General features: G+C 43.4%; 2 protein-coding genes across 3 annotated transcripts; both read left to right on the top strand.

Annotated features, from left to right (window-relative positions):
• On the top strand, positions 1-3937 carry LOC121605070 (regulator of G-protein signaling 21-like). 2 transcript variants are annotated; one of them, XM_041934830.1, is made up of 5 exons: positions 1-563; positions 879-938; positions 1241-1302; positions 1469-1635; positions 1830-3937. In XM_041934830.1, the coding sequence occupies exons 1-5, from the start codon at positions 484-486 to the stop codon at positions 2016-2018; spliced, it is 558 nt and encodes a 185-aa protein (XP_041790764.1). In that variant the 5' UTR covers positions 1-483; the 3' UTR covers positions 2019-3937. The 2 variants fall into 2 exon arrangements, with proteins under 2 accessions (XP_041790764.1, XP_041790763.1); XM_041934829.1 differs by having other exon boundaries at positions 6-563; positions 1238-1302; positions 1830-3936.
• A 9339-nt stretch (positions 3938-13276) lies between these two features.
• Positions 13277-15700, top strand: LOC121605159 (regulator of G-protein signaling 21-like). The gene is made up of 5 exons (XM_041934957.1): positions 13277-13635; positions 13746-13835; positions 14284-14345; positions 14557-14723; positions 14832-15700. Exons 1-5 carry the CDS (start codon positions 13541-13543, stop codon positions 15033-15035), a joined length of 618 nt encoding a protein of 205 aa, XP_041790891.1. The 5' UTR covers positions 13277-13540; the 3' UTR covers positions 15036-15700.
• Positions 15701-19198: the final 3498 nt, after the last annotated feature.

Raw genomic sequence — 19198 nt, forward strand, 5'->3', positions numbered from 1 at the left:
CTACTAAAACACGCAGCATGAGAAGGTCACGATTTGCCTATCACAGCCACTGTTACTGTAATTTGCATTTGTGCTGTCAGACTAAAAATAATGTGAACACAGCGCGCTTTGAGCCGCGGAGAGCGCCGAGTTCGGATCATCCAGAGGAGGGAAGGATCTGCAACAGCAGAGGGGGAAGTCGCGACGCAGAGAGACATAATAGGGAGTTAGGCATCAGGAGGAGGGAGGAATGCATGCAGCTCAGTGCGAGTATGTGTTGTTTCTAACAGTGGGGTAGGAGGAGAGGAGGAACAGGAGGAGGAGGAGGAAGGGGTGCTTCCTCTTCGGTCTGGGCTGAGCTGCTGATGTATCCCAGCAGCCCCGGTCCATAGCAACAAGAAACCTTGGTATAAAAAGCCGCGTCGCAGGGGGAACCCTCCTAAGTGTCTCTCAGCCGCAGCATGACCAGGACCAAGAGCCTGAGAGTGTGGACTTAACAAAACAATGCCCAGCCTAATCGCCGAACCACTCAACACACAGCACTTCATCATGGACAGAGATGACAGGAAGAGAAACAAGAACATGTGAGTGAAACTGAGCCAGGGTTTCCAGTAAATCTGCTGACTTGCGGCTCGTCGAAAAAGCTTTGTTCTTCTTGTTTTTAGCTAACGTATCTATTTAATTTGCAAAAGCGAAGTTTTGCTTTTTCAGTTCACAAACCTTGAATGTGACGGAAGCTTCGTGGTATTGCCTGAAATTAGTTGAAGTTAATAATGTTATCTAACTTAACTACACTATACGCTCTTTTTTTCTAATACTAACATGCCCGACATGCTTTGACTGATCCACTTAAAGCTAACCTAACAGCATATATTCATGTATTTCCCATGTCTACACAGTGGAAAGAACTTTATGTGCCGACTCCAGTGCATGTTCTCACACTCATCAAGCTCTGAGAGGTAAGGAGACTTTTGCATACATTTCGGTTTTAAAATAGCCAGCCTGCTCCTATCATTTCCATCTATGGCATCATGAAAGGATTCAAATGAACTAGAGACGCCGTGTTTGCTTTGGCACAGCGCACACGCACGCCAACATATCCCATGGTTTGACATTTTTGAATGAATTTGATAAGCACATCTGCTCTGTTTTCTTGATCAGACGGCCTCTGTGTCCTCGCTGCCCCTGCACTTCACCCCGGCTTCATTTTACCCAAATTTGATTCTGGATCAGTAATCTAACTTGCATTCTCTCCCAGCAGGCTAAGTTTAGAAGATACCCAACAATGGTCACAGTCACTGGAACGGCTCCTGGAGTCTAAATGTAGGTTGCTTTTTCCCTGAAGGGAGGAGAATACTGCTAACAGCAAAGTTATGTTTGTGAGATTGAGGGTTTAAAGAGGATTATTGTTTTTTTTGTTTTTTTTTAGGAAAGCTGAATGAGGGTGTTGTCTTTGCTTCATGCTTGGTGTGTTGTCTGTCTTCCTCAGATGGTCTGGCTACTTTTCGCAACTTTCTCAAATCTGAATACAGCGATGAGAATATTGAGTTCTGGCTCACCTGTGAGGATTACAAGAAGATCAAGTCTTCATTCAGAATGTCCTCAAGAGCCAAGAAGATTTACGAGCAGTTCATCAAAGCGGAATCTCCTAAAGAGGTATACCAACTGAAAAGTGCTCTACGTTCACACACAGACACTCTCTTAATCCACCTTTATGTATATTATATCAGGTTGTAAAATGAAGATGCACACTGAGCCCTGGCAGTATCAAATAGTGGCTGCTCAGATGTTGAATCTCAGATCTCTCGCTCTTGGCTCAAATCTGCTCATTCCTATCTGCCTCATTCCAGATCAACATCGACTATCACACCCGAGAGCAGATCAAAAGGAATGTCAAGACTCCCACCATGCACTGCTTTGACGACGCTCAGAAGATAGTTTACGGGCTGATGGAAAGAGACTCGTACCCGCGGTTCCTCCGCTCGGACATTTATAGAACTCTCCTGGAAAACCTCGCCGCCGACGCCACGAAGGGATGAAGGCGGGCTCAAGGGGGAGAGAGAAAGGACCTAAAACCCATAACTGGAATGGCTGAGCTCCTTCAGGAGGAAGGACTGACAAAAGGGGAAGGGAGGAGGGTCGACCCGCACACACACAGAGCCTCTGCATCGTCACCTGGTTCAGAAGCAAACTGTGCCTCAGCCCCCGTCCTGGGAGGATCCCAACACCGAGCACTTCACACCTGAGGAGTACACAAGAAGAAGAAGAAACACGAGCAGCCCTAATGATAATGACCCCGTAGCATGTGTTTGCACTGGATGATAATTCTGTGTTTGTAGGCGAATGGACCGCTTTTGACAATGAATGAATCAGCGGAGCGACTGACGCCGCTCTGACGCTGGAGCTGTGAAAGCACAGCACGCAGTGGACCTCCTTCGGCCTTCTTTGCAGAGGTGTTTCCTGTGCAGATTAAGATAGCGGATGTAAGATGCAACGGTCACACCCGATCAGTTGTGTGTGTGTGTGTGAAAGAGAGAGAGAGAGTATTTAGTTGTAGCGTTTAACTGCCACTGACACAGAATAAGCTGTTGCAATAAGAGTTGGCCAATTATCCAATGACAGCAGCAAGGAAGCCAACAAATCCATAGCGGACAGAGGACTCAATAGTGATATGTCATCCTGAGTAAAGTGTTTTAAGAAGCCACTTTGTTCTGCAAGAGGTGTTCCGGGACACTTTAAAAGGAGATTTATCTCTCTCCTTTATTTTTAGATTGGACTGAAAAGGGGTTTTAAAAACTGATACTGATATATATATTTTTTTTATTTAAGATGCCTATGGGTTATATTGTGCCACTATTCAATATATATTTAAGGTTTATCTTCTTCAAACAAAAAAAAATTAAGTGTATGGTATTCTTATTTCAATATAAAGCCAGGATTAATATGTTTTCATGAGGAAACAAAACATAATCATGCACATTCTTTGCGCGGGATCTGAGCGAAGTCGACGTGACGTCAAAGCACACGACTACCGGCCGTTAGCTTAGCATCAGCCAAATTTTCACAGCACTGAAGTGTCATGAGTTGTGATTTTACGTAATAAACTATTTGAGTGGAATTACTATAGAGATAGAACGTTTCACCTTGCATGGTAGGATGTTAAAACTCCTTGTGTACCCCGAGAATATGCCTCGTTATTGCTTCCCAAAGCATGTTGTTTGAATGTATTCTTAGGAGTTCATAGTTAACTTAAAAGTTAAACCGTGCATTATTTATTGTTCATTGTCACCATCTGAGTACAACGTTTGTTGCAGTGTTGAAGTGCTTGGTAAAATGTTAGATATTTGAATGACATTAAATTATTTAAATTGCCTACTTGGAAAAAAACGTGACATTTTTTAGTAACACACACACACACACACACTAGAGCCCTCTGGTTTTACACATAACAGAAATGTATTCTCGTGGGCCGTTTTCACTTGCAGTGAAATAGATCTTAAAACATGGCATTAGAAAATTAATGGGATGTTTGCATAATGACTGTCTGTTATATGTTTAAAGCAATACTCCAACGCATAAGCATGGAAACATAAAGCCTGTGCCAAGTTCTGGTGGGCTGAAATATTATTTTCACTGTTACGGAGAAGCAGCTAAAGTGCAGCTGCTGGCAAGATTGAATACTCCATCCTCCTAACTGACAAAGTATATATACAGTATGTGTTTCATAGAGAGAGTTCCCAGGTCTCTCATATTCAAACATTTTCTGCTTTTTAACGCCTGAGTTGCTATCACCTAGAAGATGAACATTCAAAATGAGAAAGTGAGCACGGACATATAGAAAATAAGAAGATATTCCAACCACAGTGGGGAAATACAGCACTGGCTCGGTGGGTTTGAATTTCACTTTCTGTTCTCAAACTTCATGGGACACATTAAAACTTTTCCTTGAGTTATCCGACAAAAGATATTGAGTGCTTGGGGTTTCCTGTTATTCTTTTTTTTTTATCACTAAAAGGCATCTGTTGACTTGAAAGTGAAGTGCATAAGTGATATGTGCTGTTTCAGAAACAGGAAGGCCTGGACTTCCAGTTTCTTATGAAATCAGTCATTGTGAGAAACGAGATTTTCTCTGAAATGTGCCCACACGGCATAATGAAATACTGTACTACTCAAGATAAGTGATGACAAAATTTGCTTTTGCTTTGTTTATTTTGCTTAAAGCCATTTAAATGTGGAAAAAAAGCAAGAACCTGACTCACTAGTGCGAGTCTGTGTGTCTTTGGGTCAAAAACAGTGCAAGAAATCGAAATTGTGCTTGTGATTAATCAAAACTCTCATAGCTCGGAGCTGTAGGGTTGACACAGAATAGATAGCGCACAGTGAGCGTCTCCCTCTTGCTTTCCTTTGTTGATTTTGAACGGCGCAGCACGATGGAGTGCCATCACGACTCCATTTCCTGATACTCGTGTACAAGACAGTAGTGAGGGTTTGAACAGAACTTGTCACGTACTGTTCTGTCCCATTCTGTGTGTGTGTCACTCACGCACACACACACACACACTCAGCCACTTGAAATATGAGTGAAAGAGCCTGATGATGCACTTTCCCTGTTCCTCGCTGGAATGTTGTCCAACTGAACATCCACACTGGTTAAAGGCTATTTGATCTCGATTTAAGAAAGGTGACACTTCTCCTTAAAAACTTTTTTTGCAAAGTCTCTGTCCAGTTCACCACCTGTTGGGTATCTAATACAGTACAGATTGCGCAGTTCCTACATAATAGTTAGATTTATCTGCCCTACCAAGTAGAAATTGAGTCACATTAAGTTTCATATCTGTATCTGTTCCATTATAAACTGCCAAAAGCTAGCAAGACAAGGCACAATGGCAGTGCTGTTGGATGCTTGTAAAACACAGACAGAAATGCATTACTGAGCTGTCATGTAATATGCCGCCGCAACATTAGCCTCTGTGGCTAACGGCCACACGCGCCACTGGTCGCGCACACGTCATACACATTTTACGCCCATTCTGCAAAAATATCGACCATTCTTCGGAATCTGCATCGAACCTCCACCAAGTGCGGAGCAGCGTGGGATCAGATCAGAGCTTTTTTTGTTTGCAAGCCTTTGCATATGCAATGCGCCACTCATAAACTGCGGTCATTTTGTGCAAATATATAACTGACTGCATATGTTTGGGACACTCTCACAGCTAACCAGCTATTCATCTCCATACCTAAGCCAATATCAGCAGGTAAGCACGCAGGTATAGTTGACACCATTACGGCAACAGCAACTATTATTATTATTATTATTATCATTGAACCAGGTAAGTCCCATTAAGATCACTCATTTCAGAGCCAAGCTAGCGGCATTACAGTGTTTCAAGCAGCATACATGCAAACAATAAAAACACAAAACAAAACGCCTCACAGAATCAAATCTTAAGAAGGCAGACAGAAGGAAGAAGGTCTAGCTAAGGAAGCAATTGTTCCAGCTGGCTATATTTTTAAATGTACTAATTAGGATCAGCCTATCTAGCTGCAGATCTGCCTGCGAGTGGTTCCGGGCTGCAGGGGCAGAGAACAATAAGAGGGTATCATTTGAGCGTAAATGGTAGTTACTAGTTTTGATTGCTATATACCCACAAAGGGGGGAGCAGACCAAGGATGGTTTTGCAAATAAATATCTACCGGTGAGTCAGTCTATGCGAGGCTAATGAAGGCTACTGAACTCTGGCCTATGGGTGCAATGGCTGAGAACAGGCTGCAAAAGCTGCAGCCTGTGACAAACCTCAGAAGTTCTGTGGTACGCTGTATCCTGCTGATGCAAGCATTGGGCATGTGCAACCACTTCTGTCTCCTTGGAAACGTGTTTGTATGCACAAACACATGCGACAGGGCTTGCATCGTTAGGAAGTTGGGATGTTCAGCCTGTCAGCACAGCTGCGCGTGACTCACTGTAGTACAGGTACAGTCTGTGATTGATGTAATGGCTCCCAGTCAAAAACACAACAGAACAGGGAGCCCGCCTCACAAACACTGTCACTATGCAGTGCATTCTGGGAATTGGTAGGTCTTCACTCGTGAGCCTACACTTCTGATGGGGTGTCGCCTCCACCTACATGCAGATAAACTGGTCCAATTAGTTTTAATCATTCTCTCTTTCACAGGAAGTGTGAATTCTTTGATGTCAGCTTCTGTTAAAGGGGAGGTTCTTCAATGGCTTGTGTATGCACTCTCCATGCCGAGTTCTACTTTCAGTACACACACACACAAACACACACACAATTTTGGGCCCACCATACAGCAACTGTAACTGTTAGATTTTGGCTGCAGTTCTCCAAACAAACACTGTGCAGAATTGAAAAAAAAAAAAAAAAAGTATCACACTTGACTAGACATCCGTGTGTTTATTCCCTTACAGTGGTGTTGAGCTCTTTACAGTCTCAATATGCACACCACTTGCCTACCTATCAAACTAGGAAATCATGGGAAACAGCTCCTGCTTGTTCTAAAGCATGTGCTAAAACTCACACCAATGACACAAATCTTCAACATCAAGGAGTCAATTATACTAATTTAGCTTTGAAGCCTCTAAACCTGTGAAACCTTACATCATATATTTTCAAAGAAGCCATTATACAAAGCTTTTAACGGGTAATTTGATTGCTCAGCTGGCACATGTTGTTGCTTGGTTGTAAAAAGTCGTCTCTCTGTCAGGTGTCAGGATTCCCCGGAACACATCGCAGCTTGGCCGGCAGATGTACACTTTTCATTCTGGCCACGTCGTCCACGAACGGCTCGCCTCTGCTGGCTGTTTGAGAGAGATCGGTCGATCAGTCCTCAAGTGGAAAAGAAAGGCTGAAAAGAAAGATGACGCCTGTTTTCAAAGTGTCCATCCAATTAATGGACCTCCAGCGGCGTGGAGAGGTTTGCTAATTGGTGAGCCGACTGCGTTTGAGCCACAAGGAGAGAAGCCAAAGACGAGGACAAAAATGATGTGGTGGTCTCCAGCGAAATGAGCAACTGTCTTCAGCATGTGATAAGTGCCTTGTGACAAGAAATTATAATGCCCTTACTTAAATTTGCTTAAGTGTGACCCACATAACACCACTCCCAGAGCTTACAGGCGCAGTACTCATCCATTATTTCTGATATTGACAATAAAAACATCCGTTTGAAATGCCTACAAGAAGCTAGATGTGATGTGAAAAGGTTTAAGCCAGCGATGAGTCACAAAACATGATTAAATGGTTAAATTAATCACCAGCGTTGCAGTGTCCTCTTGTCCTCCTGGCCCTGCCGTCTCTCTGGTGCGTCTCGCACAGTCTAGATGAGGGCTAGATGCCGACAAGGGGAAGTACGGGAGAGAACGTAGGTTTGTCTTCTAATACGATTAGTCCACTTATAATGCTGATGCTGAGAAAGAGGAGGATCAATTATATGTTACAAACTTGATGAAAGGTCACACCTGGTTGCACAAAGCCCAGACAATGACAGTATAGAGCAGCAACGAGGGTGTTGGTGATACAAGTAGCAACAGCGTGTCATAGGTGTGCAAAGACAAACAAAGCAGGCTTAGTGTTTTCGAGGCGTTAAAAGCCTCTGCAGCAGTATGAACTATGTGCAGGTAGCCTATTTTACAACAGTTATGTGCATTGAAGGCCCATATCAGTGTTCATTCATTGCATTTTGGATAAAGTGATTCATTATTAAAGGTAATCAAGTTCAGATTTAATCTTCTTCTTGGCAAATATAACTCAGCATTTTGGGAATATATGTTCATTCATTTTTTTTTTTTTTCTCAGAGAGTGAGATCATAAGATCGATACCGCTTTTATAACTGTCCAGGAGACAGCTTGAAGACAGGGGGAAACAGCTAGCTTGGCTCTGTCCAAATTTTTGAAAAAATCCACCCACCAGCATGACTAAATCTTGCCAATGAAGGCGCTTTTTCGCCATTGTTTCTGCGTTCAGTCTTTATGCTAAGCTAATCTTAACATCTTCTGGCTGTAGCTTCATACTTTACAGAGATATTAGAGTGATATCAATTGTCTCGCGTCTCTGGCGCCGTTCCTTTAACCACATTACGATGAATGATAAAAATAGGATGGGCAGCGCGGTTAAAGAACAGTAAGTCTTTTGTTCCCGTCAGCTGACTTCAACTTGTATGCAGCTGTATAGGCCTTGCTTTTGTATTTAGGAGTAGTTTGGCTATATACTGACTTGTGTTTCATTAATTTGGGAAGCGTTTGTGAGTACTGGGGTGATATTTTATTGGGGTCAGTGACTTTTTATTGCCTGTGGTTGGCCCCAGAGCAGTATAGCATCCTCTTGTATTTCCTTTCCTGTATGTTTTTATGAGTGCGATCTGTTCTTTATGTGTTGTTGACTGACCAAATTTCCCCCTGTGGATCAGTGAAGTTTATGCATTGCCACAGTCAGTGCCCAAAGATGTAAGAGGATGAAAAATGAATGAACAAATGAATAAATAATGATTTGTACAGTGGTAATGTGCTGGGACTACAGGATGGACAGCTTTCCACTGCAGAGCTTAGAACGAGCCGGGACTTGTAGAACTTCTCAGTAAAAGTATTTTACCGCGGTTGAACCTTTGTATAAGTCGTGCCAAGACCTGATCTGTGCATCCACCAAGTCAGCCATTATGGTGACGAGGTTAGAGGGCTGTGCTTGTGCTCGTAAAACACGGTGACGGTACTCAACTGTGGTTCACCGCTCGGAAAAGTGACGAAAGGCAGATACTGTGCCGCCTGTTATATCACCGAAACAACCCAGCCTAGCGGAACATGTATTAGTCAACATGTGATGCCATCCCAGGGCCAGGCATAGAAGGTTGGTTTCTACAGGTCCTGTCGTAGCCTGCCCGACACTGTAAAGTACAGGAAAGGGAGGTCACAGTGAAGTCGCTACTCGCAACCTTTCACCGCTGCTGGTGTCAGTATATATGTACACAGGAGGAGGTCGGGAGGAAACAGCCCTTAGGTCATCAAGGAATCAACCTCCACATGATCATTATAAAGACACACCCTGACAGACGGGGAAGTGGGTGAAGCGCTCCACCGGTCTTGCTAATGAGGATGCAGGTGCTGGCAGAGTGCCCTCTTTCAGTCCAGTCTGCACTTCCTTTAGTGCGACTTATTACATACAATTATATAATACATACTTATAGTGTATAGAATGTGTGCTCATTGTCATAGCATACTGCTTTTTCAGTATACAAGAAATTCATTTTGCTAATGCTAACATTTTGTGCCAGCAGGAAATGGTGCAAAGCTCTTACCAACGAACATCAATCAAACTTCGGCTCTGGAATGAGAGACAATTAAACCTAGTGGTTCTTTCCTTGTTTCACAGTAGTTGTGTCGTTGTTTTTGTTGTGGGCTTCCTGGAGCATCTCTCCACCCTCTTAGATTGGCTTTCAGTTCTCAGTATGAGACAGCAGGGTCAATCAAATGCAGGCTCCAGATTTGTGTGTGTGTGCAATGGCATCTTTGAGTATTCTCAAATTTATCGCTGTTTATAATTGGACTATTGAATTGGGAGACAGCTGGTCAGATTACTCAGTTCCTTCTCCTAACACAATGACCTCTGTATTCTAGTGGCTATGTAAATGGGAGACATGGGAAGTTAATGAAGCACGGGTGTCGTGTCGCACAGAAACAGCCCGTACGAGGACGGAGCCTTTCACAGTACAAAATACTCCTGCCACCACTCTTTCATTCGCTGCCTTTTTCTTTCTTTATGTCTCTCAAGTTCAAGTAAAAGTAATAAGTAAAATAAAAACTAGGCCAAACTGTATTGATTAATTATAAATGAGCCAGAACTACATCAGTCATGTTGGCGAAAAGCATTTAATAAAAATTCAGTAAACATTTCAGCTGCCCCCTCTGATACATGGTTTCAGGTTTAACAAAGCGTTTGGGAGCAAAGCACCGACCTCTGACCTGGATTCCATCTGACAGGAACTTGTGTTGCTTTGCAGAATGAGCGTGCAGAGATCAGGCGCAGCTGTCCTGTTCGGGGTTTATCCCACGTTTATTCGCTGAACTTTAATCATGAGTTACAGTTTCGCTGCCAAAATGGAAGGTCAATTTCATAGTAGTTGCTACCCATTACTTTTCTTTTTACCTCTTGATTGTTTTGGCCCGAGTGCATCCGCAGCACGGACATTTTCTACAGTCGGTAGCAAACACAACACAACAGCTGTGTTGCTTATCCGCTCTGCCTGCCCGGCAGACACGTCCTGCTTTTAAAACGAGGCTGGTGGTCTCCCTTGACGTCCGTGGTGTTGTTCGCATCTTGCTTCAAGCATTTGATGCTTCATCCCAGCTTTGGGCACTTGGTTTTGCAGCTAAGCAAAAACAAACCAAAAGCCCATAGATGGGTTAAGAGTGCAGCTGGGCTTTCTGAATACCACAACTTCCAAACACAAAGAGGACAAACTCTACAAGCCAGTGCTGGGAATCACCTTCTGCGTAAGGCCCTCAGGACAGAACTCGTGCCTTAGTGGAAACTTGGCGCTGCTCTTCATCCACTTCTAAACAGACGGCTGCTTACACACAGTCTGCACATCATAATAAACACGCGAGGTGAACGCCGTGTTTTCCCCCTGCAGAGCCAGGGATGATCGCAGCACAACACAGCGGGTGACGCAGACGAATCATAGCTCCGATAATCTGGAACAAGTTGTGATTGCTCTTTACATACGTCTGTGTTCCTCCATAGAGTGATTTTGGGATATGATGTGCATGTTAAACTGCATTGTTACAGGAATGAGGACTTCACTGTGCTTTAATGGTAGGTTTCTAAAGCAGAGCCTGCCAGGAAATGACTTTGGAGGCTGTTTTCAGTGTGATCCAGTTTGATATGCAGATTGTTAAACTAACCAGAGTGTGCATTCAGCATGTGTTGCAATGTTTTCTCTTTTTTAACTTGTATTTTTGCAGTTCAGTGACTTAATTGTTGCTTAAATATGCATGTTTGTATAGACTGTAGTTAGTTATCATTTGAATTATTGGATTTGGTTTATTTTTCCACTGAAACATCATGCAGACAGATTGCACCTGTAACAGAATGACAAACATTCTTATGAACGTAGCTTTGCATGCACACAATGACTGAATGGAAACGTGGCAGGCATGGTGCTCAGCGAAGATGGTGTGGGTGACTTATCTGCGTCAAAAAACCAGACCTGCAGGTTTAGCTGAACAACAATTACACATTTGATTCATCTGATGTCCGCTATGTCTGTGAAAACAAATGGATCGTGCTTGTGTTTTGTGCATACAAGGAAACACAGCTCTGTGCTTGACGTCTGCCATGATTTAATAATTAAAGTGATCACCTGTGCTGTAATCAATGTGAAATGTTCAATCTATCCAAGACAGCTGGCAGTTATTTAGATTACTCCTAAGATGAATCTCTGCATCGACTCTATATCATGATATGCATTATCATTGATCAGCATCTCTATATCGCAAATACATCGAATGTGAAGTGAGAGGAGTCACGTGTAGTGGTGAACCGACAGAGAATCACCCAGACCTGCAGCTCCATGAAGCCTGTTAGCATCTTCTTACTCACTGCTTTGGTTTTCAGGCCCATCAGTTCCATTCCCAGCAGCAGTGGGCAGCTCTTTTTTAGCAGGAAAGATTAAGAAATATTTTTTTTTTAAAAAAAGCTCATATAAACCAAGCCAGCTACTTGTCCAGCGTGAAACAGCCACAGACTTTAGTCTACATCAAACATGGACGTGGTCTCTGTGACGTCACCGTGAAGAGCCACTCTACAGCGCAGTGACAGGGACTCTGTCGCCGTCTTGGCAGTGCCTGACTCCACCAAACTCCAGGCTAATCCAAAAATGGGGCAAAGAGGTCGAGCTCAAGTGGAGCTAAAGTGGGCCTTAATATAATTTAAAGGAGTGAGTCATATAAAAATGAATCCGCCATAGAGACCAAATCAGCTGTACAGACCAAAAGCGTTTCTTGTACCAGGCTGCCAACATTCTGTTGTGAAGTTGGGCATTTTACATTTTAGGCAACTGATTCACGTTTGGAGCCGGATTCAAGTGGCCATTTGAGCGTCGGCGATAACACGTCTGAAGACTTTTCCGCTTGTTCTTCAACCCCAAGTGGCCGAAAACATCAACGCAGCTTTAACTACACAGCCGAAAGACTTTGACACGTCCAGGTTAAAACTGAGTTAAATGGTCGACAGACACATTTATTAGATGTCTGGGTTACGTAAAACTAAGATGGTCAAAATTCCAGAGAGAACATTGAAGTAGCACTTGCGTCAGTGGTTCACGTATCAGCTGTTTCACTCATTTCATTCATACAGAAAATGGACACCTCTCACTGGCGCTGCTGATACCCTCATGCCGACGCGCTTAAAGCTCCCTCTAACCTCCTCCTATGGTGTGGAAGCTTGGCGTATCGTTGACTTTAATAAGCTCTTAAGTTCGTGCATGTGTTTGTTGATGGGGGATCAGTTCTCCTAGCAGCAACGGATTGTCTGAGCTCCCTCAAAGAGCAAAGCTTTTCCGCCAAATCTAACCGTATAACTCGTTGCTATATATGGTCAGTTCCTTGACTGAAGTGCTGCTGACTGACAGAACCTGCTTCACATTGACATGGAGTTCAAACTGCACTCTGAAAAATGATGTCTAAAAATACCAGATGTCTAAAAAACGCTGTTCACTTTTCCACCAGTTAAGATGAGATGAGATTTAAAACAATGCATTCGGCAGTGCCAACATTTTTTTAGTTTTAAACGTAAGAGGATATTGCATCATCTTTGTATCAACCTGTCATATCTCCACTCGTCATCATGAAAAAGCTGTGCTTCACAGATCCACACCCGCTGTGACTAATTCATTAAATATTAACACTGCAGGTAGCGTTGCAAAATCACAATGAAGCAATTGTGCAGCATGTCAGAGGCTGTCACATGAGGGACGACGGCTCGTGGCACCAGGAAAAACACTCTCATGGCTAAACGCCATGCACGTGCTGGCTGCTGCGTTTCTGTACTGCTTTCATTTAAGAATACACTTTGTTTTGATAAAAAGATGATGATAAAATAGCTGCAGAGTAAAAGTATCAACGCCTCGGATGCATTGTGAACACGTCTGGATACAAATCACAGAGCAGTTGCAGTTTTGCAAAGATGCTCTAAAAATGCAAAAGAAGAAGGAAAAACCCTGAAGAAAGGGGAGAGAAGCCCCATCGCTCCCTGACACAACTTTATTTTAGGAGTGAGGGCACTGAGTCTGCCGCGTACGTCACATCTTGACCTTACGTTTAAAAATGGAAGCCTGTAGGAAAGTCAGGGGGGGAAATGTTTATGTAGCGACAGCCTATCACTGCCTCAGGCTCTGAGAGTCACACCAGGGCAAGTCGCTGTTTACACAGCAAGAGCCAATCGCGTTAAAGACCTGTCATTCCGGGCCCGCCCCTCGCCTGTCACACTCTGTGGCTGGAGAGAAGCTATAAAGTTGGCTGACAAGTCAAGAGGGAGAAGGAGAGGAGACTGAACCATGAGAGAGAACCTTGCCAGTGTATCATCCCAAAGCATGGCATTCGCTGACTGCGTGAAACCCGCTGAGCTGCCCACGGACAAGAAGGGGATGAAGTGAGTTGAAGTGGTGTTTCTGCTTCTGATGATGACCCTGTAAAAGATGTTACTCAGAATTACTCTGCCATGAAACTCTTATAAAGCATCTTTTTTTTTTTGTCTTCCAGGAGGAAGAACTGGAGGAACAGAATAGGACTCTTCTTGAAGAGCAGCTCTTCCCAGTCAGTATTACATCTAATGAGAAACAGATTGTACAGGTAAGACCTTATGGACACTTTACATAACGTCCGTTTTTTATGCAAAACACCTTGTTTGTTCTTCATGCAGTTGTAGCTTATTTAGTTTTAAAGACAGGATGAAATTGTATTTAATCTAATTTAACTTATTTTAGTTTATTTTTTGTATTTGCCTATCCATTATCCACACTTTATTGAACTGATTTTTTTTATTGTGTATATTTTTGTATGTATGTTATGAGGTCGATTGTTTTATGACTCAATAAAGCCAAACCAGATTGCTGTGATTTTATGTCTCAAATGAGTTATTTGAATTTCATTCTAGTAATATTTTTGCAATATAGTACTGTGACAGCACAATTTGGTCATAAATGTAAGGATTTTGCAGTGTTACTTCAAACCTTTATTTAAAAGCAGCAGTTGCCTCATCTATAATTATGTCTAATGCCATCCTTCTTCTCTACGTCAGGCCCAGTGCTGATGACGTGAACCAATGGGCGCAGTCACTTGACACACTACTCGGTCATAAATGTAAGTGTCACTCATCAGACAATTGCTGCATGATTACATAAAACCAGCTTCAAAGGTCACAGGGTAGCCGTGTGCTGAATGAAGGCGGTTTACTGGCCTTGATCAAACACAGGCTGTGCACTTACTTCACCTTACATTAATAGGCAAACAGAGAGCTTAGTATGTTGCTGGCCTCGTCTTTAACACTTCTATCGCTCCTCCCTTCCCACAGATGGGAAAGCTGCCTTCTATCTCTTCCTGAAGTCTGAGTTCTGCGAAGAGAACATTGAGTTTTGGACGGCCTGTGAGGATTTCATGAACCACACGTCGCACAAAGAGCTGGTGTCCAAGGCCAACAGCATTTATGAGGAGTTCATCAAAAGCGAAGCTCCCAAAGAGGTAACAGCTAACAGATGCCATTGTAGCGTTTGCTTTTAATCCAAATAGATTCATCTGATGATGGATGGACGGACAAAAGGCTCATTATGGCTGTTTCTTTGGTCACAGATAAACCTGGATTTCCACACCAAAAATGCCATCGTCCAGAGCCTCCACGAGCCCACTGCGACGAGCTTCCTGGCAGCTCAGAGGAAAGTCTACAGCCTGATGGAGAACAACTCCTACCCCAGGTTTATCCACTCCGACCTCTACAGAGAACTGCGCGAAGCTGCCGGGGGAGAGGGAAAGCACATTAAGTCGCAGTCAAACTAGACACCCGGTCCTCGAGTCATTTGTTTACCGGTGTGGCTGCGTGAACAGCCCGCTGATGATGCTCATTCCAGGCACGAATGCAAATCCTGAGCATAAACATTACGGGCGAGTGTGGAAAATGCAAAACCGAAGCCATTTTTATTCCGTCCTGCAGAGAGCTTTCAACAATGAAGCTGGGACGATTAGGCTGGATGCTGTATGCTGCTGCAGGCGGTACACAGAGCGTGTCTACAGGAGGGGATTAAGGTTACATTTTCTTCACTGGGCCATTACCTGCAATTTCTTTACTACGCTGTTAGAATCTGGTAATTTGAGTAATGAGAAAAGCTGTTATAGTGCAACTGCATTCAAAGCTGAAAAGACTGTTGACGTCTATGAAAACACTTTGCACTCTCTTACCGACAGTGCTGTTAGAATGTATTTCCATGCTGACATCCACTTGAAGACTTTGTACAGCTGTCATTTACGCAGGACTTCCTGGTTTTTGTTGCCATATTGCTGTGCTTGATTTGCGTCTGTTCAAGCGAAAAAGTGCACTTTTAATTTCCGATTCACAATTTCCACCAAAGATCTGAAAATACTGTGAGAATGATTTTGTGTTGTAAATATTGTGACACTGCACGTGCTGAATGTGAATTTATTTGGAGCAGCTGGACTGCTTCCGAAATAAATTGTGTTCTTCAATGCTGAAATGTCTCTGATGCCCTTATTTCTGAATTCAGCGGGGAAATGTCAGACTTGTTTAAGCGCGGAAGTTCATTGTTGACTATGGAAACAGTGCATGTAACCCTTTAAAGGGGCAGCTCAGATTATTTGAAGTGGGGTTGAATGAGGTGCTTATCAATAGTCAGTGTATTATCTGCAGTAGCTGGCGGAGAAGCAGCAGGAGAAGCAGCATAAGGAGGCTAAAGAACGTACTGCTGTCGAGTGGGGGCAGCAGCAACATTTTAGCCACCAAAAAGGCAATAGTAGTTTGAGTGTACACGATATTAAACATCGCTCTGTCTAAAGCCAGACTCCTGTTTTTTAAAGTCTGGCTTTAGAGAGAGCGATATTAACAGCTTCAGCTCCTGTCAGAAATGGCTGTCTGATGTCAATGCAAAGTGGTGAAAATATTCTAAATATTGTGTACACACATTTGTTGCTCCTCCCCCCAGTCTACACAAGTACAGTTCTCAGCTCTCTACACCAGTACACCTGCTGCTTCTCCAAACTGGGGCAATACACCTCATCCAACCTCACTTCTAATAATCTGAAATATCCCTTGGGTTAGCTCAAAGATCTCATGGCCTAGTTAACACCTAATTCACTTTTCAAATGTCTACATTGCTGCTAAAGTAAATACGAAAATGGAATTGAATTGTTGACCCCTTGGAGGCAGGGGAGCAAGCTGCAAACAAAAATACATTATTATCACACTTTGAAGTTGATATGGCTACCATTTCAGCAAACAGTTGCCTACATTGGGCAACGTTATCAGTAATTTGGACTCGAGTTTCTGACTCTCCTTTAAACTCTTGGTTGGTCTCCACCAACTCCTGAGAAAAACACGGCTATTGCTCGTGCAAATTAGTATGTTGTCAAGCTAGTCGCTAACTGGTTGCCTATCGTTTGGTGCTGAGCAGGTAGTGTACAGATTACAACAGCTTTCAATAGACAACAATAAAATGGCTAAACATCTTATTTATTGTGGAGCAGTATTTTGCAACTCACACAACGGATTTTCCACTGAGTGCTCATCACTATCTATCTTAAAATATCAGAACTTGAAATGGTTTAATGTAAATGTCTCACACTTTGGGTGCTTGGTTTAACAGAAAGGTCAGACACACAAACACATATTTCAGGGACAATGTGCTCGATGTTCGGCGCAGCAATAACAACATTCCTCGTCTTTGGGAACATTTCATTCCTCTTCGTGCAGCTGATGGGGGCTACGTCATCGCAGTTCCCGTACTGTAACGATGTTTAAAGTGTGAAGTGCGGAAGGAGACGGAGCGCCTGGACTGACAGCAGAGGGAATCCTCCTCCGCCTGCTGTGTGTCTGCTCTCTGATACCGAGGCCGTTTCCAGCCGTGAACTCGTAGCAGTGGCTGACAGTGGCCAGACGTCCGGACGTTGCTGCTGACAGGCTGACAGCTCCCGCTCTCTCCTCAGACCTGTGATCCGCTCTGGAGGTGTAATGAGATCATCTGTTAGACCAGCGGCTCTGCAGAACTGCCCGCTCCGCTGGCCCACGGGTTAGAGGAGCAGGTTTGTGATCTGAACATAGACGGTTTGAGGCCCGCACTGTCCGGGAAAGTATGTGTGCATTAATACTGGGTTATATTCTCTTATTATGATTGCATTTTAACCACCGCTAACATCATTTTGTACAAACGTGATAGAGCATGATTCCCACAGGATAAAGATGACTGACCTTGATGATCCCCTCTAGCACCAGCGGCTGACATGTGGTTGTGGTTTTAACTGACATGTCTTGACAGCTATTGGTTGGATTGCCACTGATTTTGCTACAGACCATCCGGGTTCCCCTACGGATGATCTGTAATAACTTTGGTGACCCCCGAACATTTCATAATGTGCCATTATCACATCCAAACTTCGCTTCGTCCAGTATTCCAGCAAAACTAATGAGACCCCCATCAGCCTCAGCACTGTTTAATGCGAATTAGCAGCTGTTAGCATGCTAACATGCTAAACTAAGCTGGTAGCCGCGTTAATCACGCCTGCTAAACAAAAGCATGTTAGTTTTTTGATTGTGGACATGTTGACATTAGCATTTAGCTGGAAGCGCAGCGGTGCCTCACAGGGCCGCTAGCATGGCGGCAGGTTTTGTTTGGATTATAAACTCCTCATGAGCTCATCAACTGTTTTCACTTTCTTTTCATCTCTGTCAATGTCTTTTCAACACCCACTGCACATCTGGCAGTCGAGGGAGAGGGGGTTTCTCTTTCAGTTGCCTCACCCAAGGTTTCGTCCATTTTTCTCCCCTTCCTGTAAACGGTTGTTATGAAAACCTATTAATCATCTTTATCAACAGGAAAAAAGGGAAAACATTTGCTGGCTTCGGCTTCTCAACTTTACTGCTTTTCTGTTTTATATCATTGTAAAATTGGATAGTTTTAGGGTTTGGACTGTTGAAAAGAAGAGTTCTTGAGTTCTTTTCCTGATATTTTAACACACTGAATGATTCATCAGAAAAATGACACAAGGCAAAAACAATTATTGGTTGTAGCCTTAATGTTAATGTTATTTTTGAGGACTTTTTCCTTGTCTGGGTATGGAAACACTACTTTTATGGGCATCTAAAGCCCTTTCAGACACCGTGCATGATAATGTGCTGCACAAATAAACTTTCCTTGACCTTCAAAGTGGGTCTAAGCAGGACACATTCCGTTCTGCAGCACTCTTTGGCTATTTTTAAGACTTCGTTCTTTTTGTTGCATCCGCATCGTTGTCTGCCCACCACACCCTACGTTCTACTGTATGTTGTGTGGCATCAGGTGAGTATCAAGCAAAAAGTTGTGACGAAAGCGCTGTTAAAATTGCTGTTTGATCGCACAATGTGTACAGTGAGGTAGTGAAGGTATTCATGAACACTGGTAGAACTGGAACACTGTCACACTGAATACGTTAGCTCATCTATGTGGCCTGACCTCAGACGGAATAACAAAACAGACACACTGTACTCTCCCTCTCTCTGTGCTGGTAGTGAAACCTGTGAGTTTTCATTTGTTGCCAAGAAGAATCTTGGCAACAGGCTACTGGGATCAGATCCAAGTACTTAAGGTGTGTATGTAAACACTGGAGCCACAAATAGAAAACGGCCACAGTTTACTCGGGTCAACACACTGCAGATGCGTCAGACTACGGACGTTAGAGGCGCGCTGCGTTCAAACGTGACCCGTAAGTCATCCGAGTCTGGTTGATCTTTATCATACAAACCAGAGGTTGATTTACAGGGAAAATTCACAGGGCCACTACAGACTCCCATGTTGAAAACATCAACTGCTAGTGGAAGCTATCCAAGTCACTAAACTTGTGCCAGTCTTTTCTTAATGATGCACTTATAAGGACTTGTCAGCTTGTCAGTGTGCTCTCATCAGGTCAAATGGTTGAACATAGACTTGAATGCAAGATTGTTAAGTATTTTTTTAAAA

This window comes from Chelmon rostratus, chromosome 4 (genome assembly GCF_017976325.1).
Source record: "Chelmon rostratus isolate fCheRos1 chromosome 4, fCheRos1.pri, whole genome shotgun sequence".
Lineage (NCBI taxonomy): Eukaryota > Metazoa > Chordata > Actinopteri > Chaetodontiformes > Chaetodontidae > Chelmon > Chelmon rostratus.

Coding starts and splice junctions, on each gene's coding strand:
- LOC121605070 (XM_041934829.1), top strand. CDS start 484: ATGCCCAGCCTAATCGCCGAACCACTCAACACACAGCACTTCATCATG. Junction 939..1,237: donor CACTCATCAAGCTCTGAGAG/GTAAGGAGACTT, acceptor ATTCTCTCCCAG/CAGGCTAAGTTTAGAAGATA. Junction 1,303..1,468: donor ACGGCTCCTGGAGTCTAAAT/GTAGGTTGCTTT, acceptor TGTCTTCCTCAG/ATGGTCTGGCTACTTTTCGC.
- LOC121605159 (XM_041934957.1), top strand. CDS start 13,541: ATGAGAGAGAACCTTGCCAGTGTATCATCCCAAAGCATGGCATTCGCT. Junction 13,836..14,283: donor ATGAGAAACAGATTGTACAG/GTAAGACCTTAT, acceptor TCTCTACGTCAG/GCCCAGTGCTGATGACGTGA. Junction 14,346..14,556: donor CACACTACTCGGTCATAAAT/GTAAGTGTCACT, acceptor CCCTTCCCACAG/ATGGGAAAGCTGCCTTCTAT.